Here is a 19,833-nt window from a genome sequence, read left to right as displayed (position 1 = left end):
GTAAGGCAAAAATGAGATATCATGTGGAAAAGCACTTTGAAAAGTATTAGAATGTTATATGAATGCTCCTTTCTTATTTTATTCTTTGCCTAATTCCTAGGGGAAGGGAAACCTAAACTACACAGCAACAGCCTATTTTCTGTGCTTCACAGGAAAGCTGATATATTTTGATACACATACACTCTTCCCTATACTGTGTACCCCCAAGAGTCAAGGGCCAGTAACCATTCAGATATAGTATCACAACTGTGTCCAGGTCACAGGAGTTATTTCTCCATGACAGTTTCTGACTGCTACAAGTAGTGCCTCAAGCAGTTTCAAGATCAGTGAGTAACAGTAAGCCTCACTCAGTTAATGAGAGGTAGACTTTGCGATCCACCCCGTGAATGAGGGCTCTGGGGAGGGACAGGCTGCCTTTGCTGCTTTCAGCTCCCCTATTTGGTTTGGAACCACTTTTGTGGTCTTCTGGGGAGAAGCCTGCCAGAAAGAAACAACCTACTTGGGTTGAGGTTGGCTGTTCCCGCCGTTTGCTAATTGCCTCTCACCTATAAAGGAAGGCTTTAATGATAGTTTTGCCAGAATTCATTTTAGTAATGGCCACTAACAATGGTTCACTCAGGGAAACCTGAACCAAACTGTGTCAAACCACATTATTTCAGTTTCATTAACTGAAAGCTAACGTACCAGAATACATAGTTTCTCCTCTCCTCACTGACAATGGGGAACGAAGAGGATACACATGAATTGCGCTTCTACAGGTGTCAGACCTTTTGCAAGGCGCTGGGACCACACAGAGGACAGACACTCTAGGAAGTGATAGCCTTCCTTAATGGAAACCTGCTGTTCAATTCTAGTCAACTACCAGGGGCTCTAAAGACTTGCCTTTAAGCCAGACAATAAATCTTTTCATTGTTCTTTTAAGGTTGTTTCCTTTGGCCCCCTTTCATGGGCTTATGTTTCAGAAGCCTCTATGGACTTCCTCTTTGGAACTTGCTTGAAAATAGGATGTTTTACCAGCTGCCCAAAGTCCCCAGTGCAATAGCTTTAGCACTATTTGGTGATGAAGAGCAGGCTCTCCATTTAAATCATAGACTAGCCATGGCTGGTTTGGTTCAGTGGATAGAGCGTTGGCCTGCGGGCTGAAGGGTACTGGGTTCAATTCCAATCAAGGGCACATGCCAGGGTTGTGGGCTCAATCCCCAGTGGGGGGCATTCAGGAGGCTGCCAATCAATGATTCTCTCTCATTGATGTTTCTAGCTCTCCCTCTCCCTTCATCTTTGAAATCAATAAAAAGGTATTTTTTAAAAATCATAAACTACATTGGTGAATGGGGAGAAGCCCTCTCAATATTTTATATTCCCTCCCTGATTCAAACAAACCAAATGTAAAAGCACTTATGAGACAACTGGGGTACTCTGAACATGGACTAGGACTTTTATGTTCATGATTTGTTAATTTTGTAGGTATCTTAATGGTGGCATTGTGGTTATGGTGTGTGTGTGTTTTAAAGATACATGCTAATGTATTTGCAGATGAAATAATGTAGGTTTTGCTTTATAATGATCCAGCAGGTTTGGGCTAAGAGATGAAATGGGATTGACCCTGTGTTGACAGTTGTTTGGGGACCAAGTTGTGGGTATCTGAGGCTGCACTGTGCTATCTTCCCTCTTCTTTTGTTCCTGTTTGAAGGTTTCTATGGTAAAGTTTAAAAATAGTAATAAGCTTAATATGGTTAAGTTAACCATATTCATTTTCCCTCCCTATCTACTACTTGAGTCTAATACAGATAGAAGGTGCTTAATCATTGCTATAATCAACCTATAAATTACATGATGCCAGAGACTGCTTTATCCTTTTCTGTAGCTACAGCTTGCAGCCCCCAGGAACCCATCTTATCAAAGGTAGGTGTTTATGAAGCTAGTACTTGTAGAATTAAATGTAAGGAACTTTTCTATAATATCGGATAGCTCTTCCGTTTCTTCCACTTTCATAATGGTTTTGGGGAGTTACATAACTAAAGGAAATTTGAGAATTTGAGCCCTCTGGATAAAAAATAGACACCAGCCTGGCTGGCATTGCTCAGTGGTTAAGCGTTGACCTAGGAACCAGGAGGTCACAGTTCGATCCCCAGTCAGGGCACAAAACTGGTTGTGGCTCGATCTCCATTGTGGGGCGTGCAGGAGGTAGCGATCAATGATTCTCTCTCTCCCCCTCCCTTCCTCTCTGAAATATATATATTTACATATATTAGCCACCAGAGGGAATCAGAGAGGCAAGTTTCTGTTAGTTTGGAACATTCCCCACCTGGAGTTCAATGCCACTGTGACAATTGCAGGACAGGGCTGCTGGACTCAGCAGTTTCCCTCCTCACTATAGCCTAGTTAATTTTGAAACTAATAATTAAGGCTCTTTAAGGAAAAAATGGCCAAAACTGAACCTCAAATATTAACCTACTTATGCTACCCAGCTGTTTAGGCAGCAGAAGTCTGAAAATACCTGGCTTTTAATCAGGCAGGCAAGCACTGCACATGTACCAGTACACTTGAAACCACATCCGTCTACTTCTTAATATTCTAACTCACAAGAGGAAACCAGCTAGGACAATGAAGTAGCTTCTTTTATGATGAGATATGTGTCTTGAGGGGTGGGATTTGGGGAGATGTGTTCTAGGAGCCACTGCCAGTTCTATTTAGAGTTAATAAAGCTTACCAGGACCCTGGGTCTCATGCAGCATGCAGCAAACAGCAGAGTTAACTGTAAAATAGTTAAGAGCTGATGAAGGTGGAGTGAGCTTGAAGGAGAAATTATGTATTATGAGTTCACACCAATAATGAAGAGTTAGAGGTCAAAGGAGATTAGGAGGAGTAGGAAGGGAGGGTGGGAGGGTGGGAGGGTAGGAAAGGGGGCTAGTACTCATTCTTAATCTCTTTAAGGGCAGCCAAAGGAAATTCTAAATATGTGACTCTGTTATATCCAACCACCATCTCTCCAGAAGAAATACTTATCATCTCTACTTCTATTCTCATATCCCACCACCTCCATCATCACTATGGACTAGAGGGACACAGGTGTCATGATGGGTCTTCCAGAAGTTAGCTGACTATAAGGAATTATATAAGAAGCCCAGGCCGGGGGCCACCTACACTTCTGGAAGTAAGAAAGAGGGCAATCTATTTGGTCAGGTTTCCACCCCCTCAGAATATAAAGAGTACCTCCACCAACCCCAAATATTCCTAGAGACTGTAGAGAGGGTCTTCTGTCTGGAGCTGGGGTGATATTAAGTAATTTGAGGCAACTGGGGGGAAACTTGGTCTGGGATAAATTTTTACTCACCCTCGAATAGAGAATATTTAGAACTTAGTGTTTGTTAGTGGGGTCTGAACAAATGAATCTTCTAATTCCTATAAGCAAGCTGTTCAACTACCCCAGGGATCGAGTTAACAAATACCAAAGGGCTATGAAGGCAGCAGGTTAGAGCTGGGAGACAAATTTAGACCTTTCTGATCTTAAAAATAGGAATCCGTGCCTGCTGGCACAACTGACATACTGCGACTGATCAGTTAATATGCAGTGTTTCCAAAGAGGCTTCTTTTCTGGCTAGTTGAACTTTATCCATTAAGTAATACCAAAAAGAGTTCATTCGTCAGTGAATTTGACATATAGTGTTATGGTCCACTAACAAAAATCTTTATACTAATTGGTGAAAATGTTCAAATTATATTATGAATAATGAATAATCGAATTGGAAAACTGAGTGTCTTCAAATATATTTTAATACTGTACAAAAATCACAGTTTTATTCCTAAGTGATGAGCCAGGCTCTGAGGAAAGGAAGAAGTTCCCTCCTGGCTAATATCCAATAATTGAGCCCTGGCCAATTTAGCTAAATTGGTTGAAGCATCGTCCTGTGTACCAAAAGGGTTACAGGTTCGATTCCCAAGCAGGGCACATACCCAAGTCATGGGTTTGTTTTCTGGCCCGGGCATGTACAGGAGGCAACCAATTGATGTTTCTCCCTCACATCTATGTTTCTCTCTCACTCTAAAAAAATCCAGTAGTTGGATCAGGAACAAGTAGCTAAGAACAGAGGGCAATGACCATGGGCATCTTTCAGATCCTCGGCATCTTTAATAAGGACATTGCCTAACACTCCATTTGAGGGGTTCCCTGGGCACACAAACAACTTCAGAGCCCAAGGGACCACGGGGTTTTTTCTTGCTGTTGTATAAGTCCTGTCAAAAATGCTTTTCTCTTCTCTGGTTCTGGGATGAGGAATAGGTGGGTCTGGATAATCAGCCCACATGGTAACCAGGAGCCCATGCTATCTGCCTTACCAAATACCAGGGGAGAGAGATAGATTGTAAAATCATTCCCCAGGTTGAGGATGGGGCACCTAGAATATACCAACATCTGAAGGCTCCCCACCAAGTTCTTAGTTGTACCCCAGGCCAGGGACAGCTAAGTAGTCAATGGGATGGACAGTAAAGGGGTGAGAAATCAGACCTGGGCTACAGCCTTCAGCAGCAGCCGTTAAATTCTGCTGGCTGCAGCTAGTGAGAACTGAGGCAGAGAGAGGGTTGGCCTGCAGGCATGAGAGTTCACCTCAGGTATGGGGCAAGCAAGCGAGCGAGCATGCCTGGGAGCCCAATTGATTCCAACCTCTCAGACTCTCTCCCACCACCCTCTATCTGCCCTCCTTTTCATTTATCTATTTCTTACAACTTTGTAGTGTTTATTGTTTCCACCCTTTTTTCTACTCTCCCACATTCCTTTTGCTTTTCCTCTCCTTTCCCTCCCTCTCCTTCTGAGTTTGCAGGACTTTCCCATGCAGGCCAAACAGAGGGGGCTGAGCTTCTGGGACCTACTCTCAATTGTCCAAATTCAGAAAATCCGAAAATTGCGTGAGAACACAATAGACACCCAAACTGGTCTGACAGCCCACAGCTCACCTCTCTCTGCTGCCCATCCTTCAGACCCCTCACCCTCCAGGTCCTGCCCTGAGGAGCAGAGAGAAGCCAACACCCCAGAGCAACCTCGCACTTACTTTTTCTTCTCTTTGTCCCTTTTCAGAGTCTGTGAGCCTCCAGCCTGGGAGCCCTGGGACTGGAGCAGCTCAGCCGCCGACTTTCTCTGTTTGAAAGCGTTCACTTCATCATCCAGGGATTTCTTCTTATCCTCCAGCTTCTTCTTCTCATCCTGGTGTAGTTTCTTCAGACGGTCAAACTTCTCATGCAGCTGGCAAGAAAGCACAGGGAGTTTGGGGGGACCTACTCTCAATTGGGGGACCTACTCTCCCCTGTCAGCAGCTCCCAACTGAGTCGAGTCCGGGGCGACAGGGGACTAGCAGGGTTGCAACCCTTCAGGAGCCTGGGAACTTAGGAGACATTTCTGCTAGAGACAGCTATGATGGCACCAAAGGTCTCCATGTTCTGGATAGTCTCCTTCTTCTGCCGTTTTACCTCCAAATTTCTGCTCCTGAATATGGTCACGGAACTGTGCATTCTGCTTAATAAAACATTTTATCTAAAAGAGTCACCACACACGGTTAGTAATAATCCTATCCTATGTAATAAAAGCCTAATATGCTAAGTGTCTAACCATTTGTTCAATTGTTCTACCAGTTTCTATGATGTGCACTGACCACCAGGGAGCAGATGCTCCGACCAGTAGGTGAGCTTGCTGCTGAGGTCCAGCCAATCGGGACTGGGAAGACAGGCTGGACACACCCTGGAGCCATCCCTGTCTCTCCCCAGCCCAATCATGAATGAGTAGGGTCCCTCAGCCTGGCCTGCGCCTTCTCACAATGAGGATGTCGGGGAGCCAGTTTCAGCCCGATTCTTGCAGGCCAAGCCAAGGGACCCCACCCATCTGTGCAACAGGCCTCTAGTATCAGTTACAATAGTATAACATCTATTGAGTGCTTATTGTAGGCCAGGCACTGACTTTTTAAAGCACTTTATATGTATTAACTCATTTAATCATCACAACACTCCTACGAGATAGTTTCTGTTATTATCTGTAATTTATGTGGTGACAGAAGTTAAGGAATTTGCCCAACCAAGATCCATCCATTATATAGAGGATTATAGAGTGAGGTCTCCCAGCATGTCTTGGGTCCTGCCATTTCTTATCCCCTCCAGTCAGGGAGGACCACCATGGAGCACAGAGCAAACTGAAGCAATGCCAAAGCTGTTCAAAGGAAGTGCTTGGCCCTAGCTGGTTTGGCTCAGTGGATAGAGTGTTAGCCTGTGGACTGAAGGGTCCTGGGTTTGATTCCAATCAAGGGCATGTACCTAGGTTGCAAGCTCAATTCCTGGTCCTGATCGGGGCACTTGCGGGGAGGCAACCAATTGATGTGTCTCACATTGACGTTTCTCTCCGAGTCTCTCCCCCTCCCTTCTACTCTCTCTAAATATCAATGGAAAAATATACTCAGGTGAGGATTAACCAAACAACAACAACAACAACAACAAAGGAAATACTTGTTCTTGGACATGAGATATTAAAAAGTTTTATAACATGGCATAAGTGTGGAGACCTCAGCCTTGACCAAAGAGAGGTTTAACTATCCCTGAATAGAGTCAGAGACCAGCAAGAATATCCTGGCATGCTATTGTAGTCAGTGGATCAAGAGGTAGAAGTGGGGCCCAGCCAGTGTGCTCAGTGGTTGAGGTTGATCACTGATTGAACCAGGAAGTCATGGTTCGATTCCAGGTCAGGGCATGTGCCTGCAATTCCTGGTAGGGGGCGTGCAGGAGGCAGCTAATCAATGACTCGCTCTCATCATTACTGTTTCTATCCCTCCCTTCCTCTCTGAAATCAATAAAACTACCGGCACGTATTTTTAAAAATAGGTAGAAGTGGTATGTGATAAATTACCCTGAATAGTAAAGCAGACCAAGCATAATTTCACTTTCTTTTGAGGGTTCAGGAGATGTTGGGATTCTGTAGCACTTGCAGCACACCATGAAGGTATTTGGGATTGTCACTTGGTAAGGGATGGTGGATGACAGACTCGCAGGGTAAGCCAGCTTTTATTAGTCATTTGGGGCAGGGGGATGGAAGCTCTGCCAGTCAGTTGCTTTCACTTGGCTTTTGTCCATTGGTTTTTCATTCATTTCTCTTTGAGGTTCCCTTACCCCTCCTCCTAAAAGTACCGGTGATATTTTCCTTTTGAAAAGTAAAATTGAAGTAAGATCAACAGCCTTGTCCTGGACTTTGTTGATAACCCTAGAGAGTCACAGCAGATTACAGGAAAAAGATACTTGGGCAGTAATTAAGTGCTTCCCTTCATCGTGGGCTCTGAGGCCCAGAGAGTGAAGCAGTTGTTAAAGTCACCAAAACTGTAGCTGCGGCCACTTTAATCAGGCAGCAGTGGGTGCATTGGTAGGGGACCTGGAATACAAGGCAACAGTTGGAGGACTAACTGCACTCTATTAGGCATGACTTCAGTAATGAAAACCCCAGGGGGATCATCAAACCTTAGTTTACATACTCTCTAGATGCGCACAGATGTTTTTTTAATGCCACCATGAAATGGAACAGAATATCCAAATGACTGAGGAAGTGCCCAGCTGTTACTGTTTTAGGTTTCAACAAGGTACCCAGGATTGCCTGGGACCATCTTTCCCCACGGCCGTCAGAGAGCAGTTGGGTTGGGGCAGAACAGCCAAGAATCAGTTTGCACCTGACCTCAAGTGGCTACGTGAGGTCTTTTGTTGCTGTTAATCCTCACCTGAGGAAATTTTTCCCATTGATTTTTTTTTTTTTTTAGAGAAGAGAGTAGAAGGGAGGGGGAGAGATAAAGAGAAACAATGATTTGAGAGAGACACGTGCCTGACCGGGTCAGGGATGAAACCTACAACCAAGGTATGCGCCCTTGTTGGGAATCAAAACCGAGACCCTTCAGTCCACAGGCTCATGTCTAACCACTGATCCAAACCAGCTATGGCAAGATCTTGACTCTTGAGCAGTGCTGCCCAATAAAACTTTCTGTGGCAATGGAAATGTTCTTTATCTGTGCTGTCTAATACGATAGCCACATTAGATTAAGCATTTGAAATGTGGCTAAGGTGACTGAGGAAATAAGTTTTAAACTTGTTTATGTTTAATTAATTTCAGTTTAAATAGCCACATGTGGCTAGTGGCTACCATATGGACAGTGCTGCTCTAGAGGATTAAGTAACACGGAATGAGAAAACGTCCCGGTCTTGGGGAATGAGGGATCAAGGAGACAAAGATGCCTCGCAGCTCCCCCTGTGCCAGCCGAGGCAGGGCTACAGATGCTGTGCCCCATTTCTTTTCTTTTTTTTCTTTAAATATATTTTATTGATTTTGTACAGAGAGGAAGGGAGAGAGATAGAGAGTCAGAAACATCGATGAGAGAGAGTCATCGATCAGCTGCCTCTTGCACACCCCCTACTGGGGATATGCCCGCAACCAAGGTACATGCCCTTGACCGGAACCGAACTCGGGACCTTTCAGTCCCCAAGCCGACGCTCTATCCATTGAGCCAAACCGGTCCCGGCCTGTGCCCCATTTCTTCATGGAGGCTGTAAGGCTCTGGCTGGCAGTACTCTCAGGGCAGAAGCTCCTGCCATGCCCAAGCTCAGCTTCCTTTTCCTTTCCCCCTAACACCTAGACTCCCATTTACCTCTTTCTCCGCCTCCTTGAGTTCAGCTTCTTTCTCCTTGACTCTCTGGACGAACATCTGTCTCATCTCCTCTTCTTTTTTCTGGAGCTCCCCTAGGAACTCATTCCTTTTGGCCTCATACGTCTCCTGCAAACTGGGAACATTGTCAGGTTAATTCTCCTGCCTTTGGAATGGCTCCTATTGGAGGAAAACTGACCCCAATGATCCTCCCTGGGTTCCCCCATCCTCCTCTCCCTGATTTTGGGAGGGGTGCAAACACAGAACCACAAAGCTGTGGGCAGCTGGCTTGGCATGTGACAGCAGAATCACAGAGCAGCTTGAGGGTGATGGAACAGTCCTGGTGAACTGAAGAGATATTTAGAACTGGGAGTGACTTAGAACATCTGTCTCTATGCTCTCATTTACAGGTGAGGAAACAGGCCCAAAGAGGTGAAGAGACTTGCTCATGACCACACAGCTAGTTAAAGGTAGAACTGGGACTGGAAGATGGGTATTTTGTCTTTTACTCTGGGATCCTCCTATTCCACTTTGCTGCCAGGCCCTGGCTGTGAAATTGACCACATTAATGAAATATTGCAATACACACTTGATGAGACTCCACTACCTGCTAGACACAGGACTGAGTGACACGAATACTAGTCACTCAACATCTAGAGCCAACAGCCACTAGGCCTGCCATCAAAGAGCTTACACTAGTGGGAAATGCCTGGCTAAGTCTCCCTGCCCCCAGCCTGGGCTTAGTTTAAAAAAAAATAGGAGTTAGCCTGGTAAAAAGAGAAGGAAGTGGGCTCTGAAGAGAGCAACATGTGCAAAGGCACATGTGGAGAGAGACTAGCATACTTAGGGAGTCAGGCACAGATCCACATGGCTGGAGAATCTAGTGTGAGCTGTGGAGTGGTGGGATAGGAGGTCCCTGAGTCTGGCAAGAGAGAGCAAGCATTGGATGCCATATTAGACTGGGACATTTATCTATACTGTAAGGTTTTAAGTCAGAGGCCTGACTTGACCCAACTTGAAACTGAGAAAGAACACTCTGGCTGTCGCATAAAGGACAGACTTTCCAAAAATCCAAGTAAGAAATGGCAGGCTCTTAATATTAAGAGCTGGTGAGGAATGGGGGACCTGAGGGACCTGGAGGAACAATAAGGGAGACAGAACTCCCAGGACTTGGGAGGACTCAAAGATTATTCCAGTTTTTGGCTCAGGCAACCAGGTGAATGGTGGTACCGTGAGCTGTGACAGGGAACACTGGAGAAGTATGGTTAAGAGGGAGAAGTTGACTTAAATTTTAGACAGCCCGCCTTTCAAGTATGCCACTTATGGAATGTCTGAGTGAAAATATCCAGTATGCACTTAGCGCAATGGGTTTGGAGCTCAAACATAGGATTTTAGCTTGGGATTCATCTATTTCTGGGTGGTAATTAGGTCAGTGAGAGGAGAAATAACCAGCTACAAAGAGAATAGAGGTGAAAGGAGCAGAGACCCTAGAAAAGAATCCTGGGGCACAACATTTCAAGTAAGCTGAAGACAATGAGCCTGCTGATGAAGCTGAAAAGGAGTAGCAAGAGAGATAGGACTAAAACCAGCCAGACCAATGCTAGAAAAGCCAAAGGCGAGAGAACTTTGGGAAGGAGGCAACAAAGGAACATCAAACGACGAGATTTTAAAAAGATGGGACTTAGCCCCAACAGGTGTGGCTCAGTGGTTGAGTGTCAGACCATGCACCAACAGATCACTGGTTCAATTGCCAGTCAGGGTACATGCCCAGGTTTCAGGCTCAATCCCCAGCAGGAGGCATACAGGAGGCAGCCGATCCATGTTGATGTTTCATTCTCATGTTGATGTTTCTTATATTGATGTTTCTCTCTCATCCGTGTTTCAATCTCTCTCTCCCTCTTCCTTCCTTTCTCTCTTAAAAACAAACAAACACCACAGCAACAAAAATATATTTAAGCCCAGCCGCATGGTTCAGTGGTTGAGCATCAACCTATGAACTAGGAGGTCATGGTTTGATTTCTGTTCAGGCTTGCAGGTTTGATCCCCAGTAGGGGGCATGCAGGAGGCAGCTGATCAGTGATTCTCATCATTCTCCTTCTCTCTCTCTCTCTCTCTCTCTCTCTCTCTCTCTCTCTCTCTCTCTCTCTCGTCTCCCCCTCTCCCTTCCTCTCTGAAATAAACAAAAAATATATTTTTAAAACCATATTAAAAAAAAGAAAAAGATGGGACTTAGAGGCCACACTGTACTTGGCCATGAGTGTGTAATTGCTGTTCTTGGAGGGAGGCATTTCAGGAGTGTGGTAAGATCATTAGTCAAAAAATAAGAGCAACTCTTTCTCCTTCCTGTCAGAGCCGAATCTCTTGACAGGGCAGAGGCTGGTGAAAAAGAGTTTCTTTAGGATGGGGATATTTACATGCAACATTAAAAGGAGAAGGCAGAGGAGTGCAGAGAGTGAAGATGCAGGTAACAGGTGTTCAGGATGGAGCAAATGAGGAGGGGAGGGGACTAGAAGAACAGGTAGAAGCACACCTCTTCCTCCACAGATGCGATTAAAGCTGGTGGAGGGGAAGGACAGAGAAAGCTAAGGAAGCACCCACTGGAGAGACAAGCATGCCTTCCTCCAACCCCAAGAGCTTCAGTGGCCCTTGTCCGCGCTGAGGACTGAGTCTGCCCCTCCAGAACCAAGCAACACTGAAGGACTGGCTATGCTTTGCTTCCTGGCCGGGTTTCCACTGTGAGCAGGTACTGTGGATCTCTGACAGCCTTCTTAGCCCACAACCTTCCCTATCACTTGCTTATGAAGGCCTGACATTTCCTAAAATAAGACCGAGCCCTGGTAAGGGCAACACATGGTCATTTAAAACGTGGGGCTTATATCAGATATCGCGCATAGAGATCAGACACTTGGGGGACATTGGCTTCTATTAGCATAGTAAATGCATTCAGAAGCATTCCTCTTCTCTGGAAGCATTTTAGATTCTGATTTAAGAAGTATGTCAATGACTATTAGCATCCTTGGGTCAAAACAAAACCTGCACTTGACGGTGAATGAAGAGCCTCAAGTTCTCCAGAGCATGTGCAGTGACTGCTACCTGAACCCGTCTGGTTTTGATAATGGGCAGGAAGGTAAAGAAGACACTGGACATCTGACAGAGCAGCAGCAGCCTGATGAAGAAAGTGGAGCATAGAACAGGCACAAACTGCTCCAGCTCAGGGCCTCCTCTGATATAGCTGGCTGCAGCTGCTGTGTGTACAGAGTGAGACCATTGGCCTTGCTGGGCCACTAGGCCTCCTCCATGGCCCACTGCTTACCAAGTCCGCCTGGCCACAACTCCCCCAGGAAGGCAGAGAGGGACTGGCAAGTAAAACTGGCAAATGACTGAGTCCTGATGTTCTTGGTCTCAGCTCCTGTGTCTGACTCCCTTGTGGATGCTCTAGGGCAGCGTTTTTCAACCACTGTTCCGCGGCACACTAGTGTGCCGCGAGATGTTGCCTGGTGTGCCGTAGGTGCAGACAAGACAAGAATTTTATAATTTTTCACTATTTTGTTTACTTAATATTTCATAATAAAGTAATTATAAAATACTTTCTTTGTGTTTATTTGATTTCTATTCAAGAGAATTACTTTATATATAGTCAATGTAGGCACAGAGTTAAATTTTTTAACATTTTCTAATGGTGGTGTGCCTCGTGATTTTTTTCATGAAACAAGTGTGCCTTTGCCCAAAAAAGGTTGAAAAACACTGCTCTAGGGTAAAGCCTCCATACCCCCTGGGTTGGCTCAGCTGAGTTTGGCAGAGGTGGCATGAGAGATACCTGAAGGGTTTGCTATCGGGGTCAGTGTCCTTGAAGCCCATCTCCTCCAGCTTGCAGCGGCGGTACAGCTCATAGTGCCGGCTGTGGGTCTGCTCCCGGAGGTCCTCCATGTTGACCCGAAGCAACATCTCCCGCAGCTTCACAAAGTCGCAGTGGGCCTCATTTTCAACTGCATAGTAGGGGTTGGGGGGTTGAAAGTATATTGAAAGGAAGGCTTAAAGAAGCAGAAATGGTCAAATAAGCCCAGCCGATGTGGCTCAGTAGTTGAGCCGTCGACCTATGAACCAGGACATGCCTGGTTGTGGACTCGACCCCCAGTAGGCGGCAAGCAGGGGGCAGAGATCAATGATTCTCTCTATTATTGATGTTTCTATCTCTTCCCCTCCCTTCCTCTCTGAAATCAATAAAAATATTTTGAAAAAGAAAAGAAATGGTAAAATGAGAAGCGAAATGTCTTGCAGCAATATGGCCTTTCAATCTGTATACAAAGTTTTATGAATTTCCCCCCTAATTTCCTTTTCTACTGATAAAACAAATGAAGTTACAAGAATGACAATCATGGAAACTACAATGCCATTAAAAAAATAATAATAATTAAAAAAAAAACACCTACGAAGACATTCAGTAGCACCTCAAGCCCAATTCACCAATCAGACACTCACAAGAGTTTCTGCCCTGCACCATTCTTAAGACAATGACACACACATGTTCAGCTACCTGTCCAGTAAACATTTGTGGAATCTCTGTTCCCAGTATTGTAAGAAGCACTGCGAATCCCGAAATTAAGGCATGGAGTCTTGCCCTCGGCAGTTTAGCGGAAGAATAGATGCAAATAGACAAATACAGCACAATGCAAACATTAAGAAAATGATAGTATATAGCCAAGGTGCAATGCAAACCCAGAAGAGAGGGGCCTAAGAACTCATGGGAGAGAGAAGGCTTCACCAGAGAGGCAACCGCTAAGAAGGCTCTTCAAGGAAGGATAGTAATTTATCAGGCAGAGGAGGAAATAGTCTTGACAAGGTCTCAATGAGGTCAGGCAAGGTTAAGTAACTAATAAGTTGCAGGGTTAGGATTCCAATCCAGGGCATCTAAAGCAGCGGTCACCAATCTTTCGGACCTCACGAACCACCAGTTGGTGACCACTGACTAAAGCATAGGTGTCAAAGTCCCCAAAGAATAAGGAGGAAGAAGTAGGACATCAAGAGCTGACAGCGACAAGGAGGGGTATGGCCCATCTGGATGGCAGAAGCTTCAAAAGAGGTGTGTTTCATTGCCTGACAGCAATAGTGACCAAAGTGGACCCCGCTTTCCAGCTTAAGTGGACAAGCCCTCTCCTCAAAAGGGTGTGGCAAAGGAAGGTCTGCATTTGGGGCAGTGGCCAAGAAGGACAGAGATGTGGACCAAATAATAGCAATGTGGACTTCTGGCTGGAACACACGGTTGGGAGCAGTGCCCCGCCACATGTATCCAAGCATGGCTGCACTGTGTCAGAATGGGAGTGGCTAGTCTGACCATTGGGATGGGGGGGGGGGGCTTGAGATGATGAACAAACACAGTCACCCCATACCCTGTCTTGCAGGGTGTGGGAGAAAGTAGTGAGGGCAGGGAGAGGGTCCAGGATGACAGCGTAGGGCATAGTTGCAGCTGACTGTTTTGCAGTCAGCAAAGTAATCTTTCCAAAGCCCAAATTAACTCACATGACCCCTCTGCTTAATGCCCATTCCCGTTGGGATAAAGCCCCTCACTGTCATAGAACATAAACTAATATGAAATATTGCATCTGTCAGGCAACTTTTCAGGACCATCTCCTCCTCTGTCTCCAGACAGTGACCCCTGGTGGCTGGTCAGAAGGAGTGACTCTAAGGCCCCTACATGCTGCCCAAACAATAGCTTCTTCCTCACAAGAATACAACAGTGAACCCTGACTTATAAGAAAAAATGTTCAAAAACCATTTTGTTGGTTAGGTGTGGAGTAGTCTAAGTTGGATAAAGTCACTGGAACCACACCTGTTAGCTTCACCTAAGGTTCCTGTCTCTCAGACCACACATTCATTCCCTCTGTTGGACTGTCCGTTTAGAAACTATTTGCAAATGTTCCTAGTGGACCAGCTCCAGCCCCAACTGGCAGAGAAGATCAAAACCTGACACAGTTTTGATGACCAGTCTTGTCCTAGCCACAGCAAATTCCACTACCGCGGCAGGGTCTCTGATGTGCCCTAGAGCATGCCGGCCTTTGGGTGGGATATGGACAACTTCCCACCAGCTTTCACTTGTTTGCTCAGCGTCAGGGATGAGTCTGCAGTGAACCAGCCACCCTGTCACACATGGTGCCCCTACAATCACAGACCTAGCTTACAGCTGCAGACTCAGGAGGCTGGGCACCTCTTCCACCCTAGTCCTAGGCCTAGTTTCATGTACTGAATTGACTAGTCCGAGTGTAACTTCACACTCATCAAAGCAGACCACAAAAGGAACCTTCCTGATTGTATATACATTTGTTTTTAAATTGCAAAAATAATCACAAATACAAAACAGTGCATGAAATGTGCAATTTAGAGAATTTAAAAATGAATACCAATGTATCCAGGGCCTTGGTGAAACATCACCAGCACCTTAAAAGCTTCCTCCTTCCCCACCATGACATACAACCTGACTTCTGGGTTTATCGTTCCTTTGTTTTTCTTTTTTCTTTTTTTTTTAAAAATATATTTTATTGATTTTTTACAGAGAGGAAGAGAGAGAGGGATAGAGAGTTAGAAGTATCGATGAGAGAGAATCATCGATCAGCTGCCTCCTGCACACCCCCCACTGGGGATGTGCCTGCAACCTAGGTACATGCCCTTGACCGGAATCGAACCCGGGACCTTTCAGTTCGCAGACCGACGCTCTATCCACTGAGCCAAACCGGTTTCAGCCGTTCCTTTGTTTTTCTTTACAGTTTTACCACTCACATATGAATCCCTAAAGATGTATATCTTGTTTAGTTATGTCTATTATTGAAATTCATGTAAATAGAATAATACATGTATTTTTCTATAACCTATTTAGCTGCTAAGACCTATTCTTCTATGATCTATTTCTGAGATGCAATCATGTAGATGTAACTATAACCCATTCAGTATAATATCCCATTATATGAACATTTCAAAAAAAATTTTATTGATTGATTTTCAGAGAGAGAGGAAGGGAAAGGGAGAGAAACATCGCTGTGAGAGCAAAACATTGATCAGCTGCCTCCTGCTTGCCCCCTATTGTGCACTGAGCCCATAACCAAGATATGTGCCCTGACCAGAATCGAACCAGCAACCTTTCGGTGCATGGGATGATGCCCAACCAACTGAGCCACACTGTCCAGGGCCATCTAATTTATTTTTAATGGATATCTTAGCTGTTTCTAATTATTTGCTATTAAGAACAACTCTGCTTTGGACATTATTGTGAATCTCCTTTTGTGCTAGGGCAAGTACACATGCTCTCTTGCACACTCCTTCCCACCTTTCTTGAGGTACATTTATTTTTGTTTTGGGAATGCTTTCTCCATTGGAGACAAAGAGAGCCCACTCATGGCAGAGAATCCAGAAGCCAGATTTTGCCTGCTGGCAACTCCTATGGCTGCTTGAGGCCCAAGCTAAAAAAGTAGAGACCTGGAACAAGATAGGGATTGGTCAACCAATGGCTGGGGTCAAGCAAAGAGACAGAGAGAAGGAGCTTCCTTCTCCCAGTCTCCAGAGACTCACCCTGCACTGTGCCCCAAGGATACTGACGGGCCCTCATCATCTTGTTGCCTATCTTCAGTTCTTCCGTGCTGCCAACAACAGCAAAAGGCAGGTGGGCCTGAAACAGAAGGCAAACAAAAGCTCAGAACTCCAAGAGGAAGGCAGAGCTCCCACAATACAAATGCTGCTCATCTCCTGGGCCTCAAGCCCTCACGCTTCAGCGTCCCTCACTGTCATCAACAAACAAGAGGCACTTCTTAAGCGCCGGGGTGCCTGGGGATAAGAGGCCTAGTTAAAACTTCTGCTGTTGAAATTCACAATAAAAGGTAACAATGAAATGGCCAAATGCATAGGGGACAAAGACAGCAAATCAGCAGAATAATAAGCAGATACACAGATCAGCCAGCTTCCCAGTATTCACAGTTGCTGAGGGAAAGAGCCTTTGGAAGGTGGGTGAATGGGATGAGGGGAACTGCGGGGACCATGAGGCTAAAGGAAAAACAGTTGTACTGGGATCACTGGCCCTCCCCCTTCCTTAGAGTGTGAGAGCCCTGAAAATAGGTGTATACTGAAACCACACTGCTGGCTGAGCTATATGCTTCTTGTTCTTGTCCTTTTCTGGAGGAAGAGCTCACACTGAACTCTTGAGCCTAGAAGTCAAGTCCGTAAGTATCCACATGCCCATGATTGTGTTGGATTGTTTTAGGTGCTGTAAGGAGACAATGGAAATAAAAGACATATTCCCTCACCCTCTACGAGCTTACAATCTTGTTGAGGAAGCTCGATTTACATACCCCAAATCATATAAGACAGAATATGACCAAGGACTCAAATGTATGCTCTGGTGTCTGGCACATAGTAAGTGCTTCATCAATACTCCTTTAATGGCAGTGGCAAGGCCATGGGAATAGTAGAAAGGAAAGAAAGACCAAGTATGAAGAGGGGGTCTGAGCTTGGTGCTTGCAGGGGGGTAACAAGGAGCGAGGACTGGCTAATTAAGGCTTTGTGGGTCAGAGAAGAGGCAGCCTGTGTGGGGCCTGGGAAAGCACCCTTCTGCAGGGAGCTGGCCAGGTTATAAGTGTTGAGTGACTGTTATGCCCAGATTTCAAGATCGCCAAGGACCACCAGGGAGCCGAGTTCGATGCAAAAAACAAAAGAGCCTTTATTCAAACTGGAGTCTGGTCTCCCTGCCTCTACCGACGCAGCGGCAGAATGCAGAGAGCCCCGAGCTCTGAAAGTGTGGTCTTTTTATAGGGTTTAGGGTTGGGTGGTGGGGTGATGCTCAGACCACTGAGTTGGCTGGTTCTGATTGGTGGGGTGAGGGCCAGGGTCCGGTTACTCTGGGTTACTTCCCTCTACATTTCTATTGGCTGCTTTAAGGGTGGGTTGGGTAATTGATACATTTTATACAAGATGGAAGACATAATACAAAACGGAGTCAGTCCTGCTCTGCCCTTGAAAGAAGGCCTACGTGCTGGGAAGGGGCCATGAGACCATAACTCAAGGCCTGGCCTGGTGTCAGCACTGATAACTCTATCTGGGGCACAGTCCACGGCCTCTCTGGAAGCATGCTCCAACACTCTCACTCTCTAACAGTGACCACTGGCCAAATGGAAGCACTGAATAAATAGTGTTTACAGACCAGGTGATTCCAAGTGGGGCTTTACTTAAAAGGACTCTACAAGGACAAATAAAAAGTTCACTGGAGCTGAAACCAGTTTGGCTCAGTGGACAGAGCATCGGCCTGCGGACTGAAAGGTCCCAGGTTCGATTCCGGTCAAGGGCATGTACCTTGGTTGTGGGCACATCCCCAATGGGGGTGTGCAGGAGGCAGCTGATCAATGTTTCTCTCTCATGGATGTTTCTAACTCTCTATTCCTCTCCCTTCCTCTCTGTAAAAAATCAATTAAAAAAAAACAAAGCAAAACAAACAAACAAACAAACAAAACAAAACAAAACAAATATATATATATATATATATATATATATATATATATATATATATATATATATTTTTTTTTTTTTTTAAAGTCCACTGCAGCTTTCTTAGCCTGCTTGGAGAAACAGGCCTTGATTGCACATATTTTGATCCATGGCTCATTCTTCCATTCTGTAAATATTTACTGAGCTCCTGCTATGTATTAGGCATTAAAAAAGAATACACAATTTAAAAAGTTCAGAGTCTGCCCTTGGAGAGTGCACAGTCTGATAGGGGAGAAACATGCCAACAATGATAACACAGTAAAGTCCAGATTATAAACAGAGGTTCAAGGGCTGGAGGGGCACAGAGGAGGGAGCAGCTAACTTCTTAGGAAGTCAAAGCAGGCTTCACAGTAGGCAGTAGCAATTGTGCTAATAGTATTGTAGCTATTGAACTGATATTAGCAGCAGCAATTCACACAACTCTATGTACTCCGTATCAGCTGCTGTATATTGCATTATCTCATTGAGTCTTTACAATGCTTGAGGTAGGTATTTTTAATCTTGTCTTACAGAAGAGGAAATTGAGTTTGAAAGACTAAGTGACTTGCCAGCAATCACACAGTAGTAAGGGGCAGAACAAGAGGTGGAATCCTGGTTTCTCAGACTTCAAAGCCCACCCCTGCCGGACTGCCACACTCATTTTGAGGTTAAAGCAGCAGATGAGGTGAGCACTCCAAACCCTAGGATGAACTGCTTGTGCAAGGTCAGATTATAAAAGGCGGTTCAATTCTGGGAAACCCACAGCAAACGTTTTTTGTTTATTTAATTTGTGCACTGATCTCAGAGCCAATCCATTTTCTCCATTCTCTTCTAGCTCCACACCCCAAGAATGTTCTCGGGAATGGAAAAACACAGGACTTCATCACGAGCTCAGCTCCAGGACATCTGCTAATCCCCCGAGGTCCTTGACCATCCAGCTGAAGTGGCTCGCCCCCATCCTCTCTCAACTGCTCTCAGAGTAGCATCTCAGGCCACCCCTTCCCACTCTGCTGACCATCCCTGAAACAGGGACATAGGAAAGAGGGGAAGAGGAGGTTATAGATATGGAAGATGAGCAAGGGATAAAGGTGGGAAATGTTTCATCAGTCCTACTAGGGGAATGAATGATCAAGAGGATCATTGGGGCTTGGGTGATGTGGCTCAGTGGTTGAGTGTCGACCTATGAACCAGGAGGTCACGATTCAATTCCTGGTTGGGGCACATGCCCAGGTTATGGGCTGGGTTTCTAGTGTGGAGTGTGCAGGAGGCAGCCTATCGATGATTCTCTCTCATCCTTGATATTTCTGTCTGTCTCCCCCTCTCCCTTCCTCTCTGAAATCAATAAAAATATTGGGGGGAAAAGAGGGTCATTGGGTATGCATGTGACACATGGAGCATTAGGGGGGCACTGAAATATCAAAAACCCTGACCAAGTGCCAGAGATCTCTGACCTCTGCCAGCTGGCTTTACCAGGGGGTCATCTGGGTACAATCATTCTCACTCAGGGACCCAAGACATGTCATGAGCCTCAAACCCACCCCCAAACCCTTTCCAGGAAAATGTTGCCCTTCTTGTAGAGCCCCAAAAGCTCATGATACAAAAGAACCAGGGGGCAGTGATAGTGGAGGGCTAGACTGAGGGAGGAGGTGAGAAAGAGAAACCACACTGCATCATTTTCACACAT

At 45.5% G+C, this 19,833-nt stretch overlaps 1 protein-coding gene across 10 annotated transcripts in view; it reads right to left on the bottom strand.

Annotated features, from left to right (window-relative positions):
* Positions 1–19,833, bottom strand: part of SEPTIN6 (septin 6) — a 75,982-nt gene that overhangs the window by 6,886 nt on the left and 49,263 nt on the right. For 7 of the 10 annotated variants that reach the window (XM_084870388.1, XM_084870385.1, XM_084870387.1 and 4 more), the window contains exons 6-9: positions 16,209–16,305; positions 12,469–12,637; positions 8,655–8,787; positions 5,046–5,236 (exon numbers count right to left, since the gene is read on the bottom strand). In XM_084870388.1, coding sequence (XP_084726514.1) covers positions 5,046–5,236; positions 8,655–8,787; positions 12,469–12,637; positions 16,209–16,305 — 590 coding nt within the window. Of the gene's footprint in view, positions 1–2,710; positions 2,756–2,821; positions 4,264–5,045; positions 5,237–8,654; positions 8,788–12,468; positions 12,638–16,208; positions 16,306–19,833 lie in introns of those variants that run through there. The other 3 variants (XM_084870389.1, XM_084870392.1, XM_084870386.1) reach the window with 2 other exon arrangements.

This window comes from Pipistrellus hanaki, assembly GCF_964339955.1.
Source record: "Pipistrellus hanaki genome assembly, chromosome: X".
Lineage (NCBI taxonomy): Eukaryota > Metazoa > Chordata > Mammalia > Chiroptera > Vespertilionidae > Pipistrellus > Pipistrellus hanaki.
Note: the sequence above shows the minus strand (reverse complement) of the source record. Positions and strands in the feature narration are given on the sequence as shown.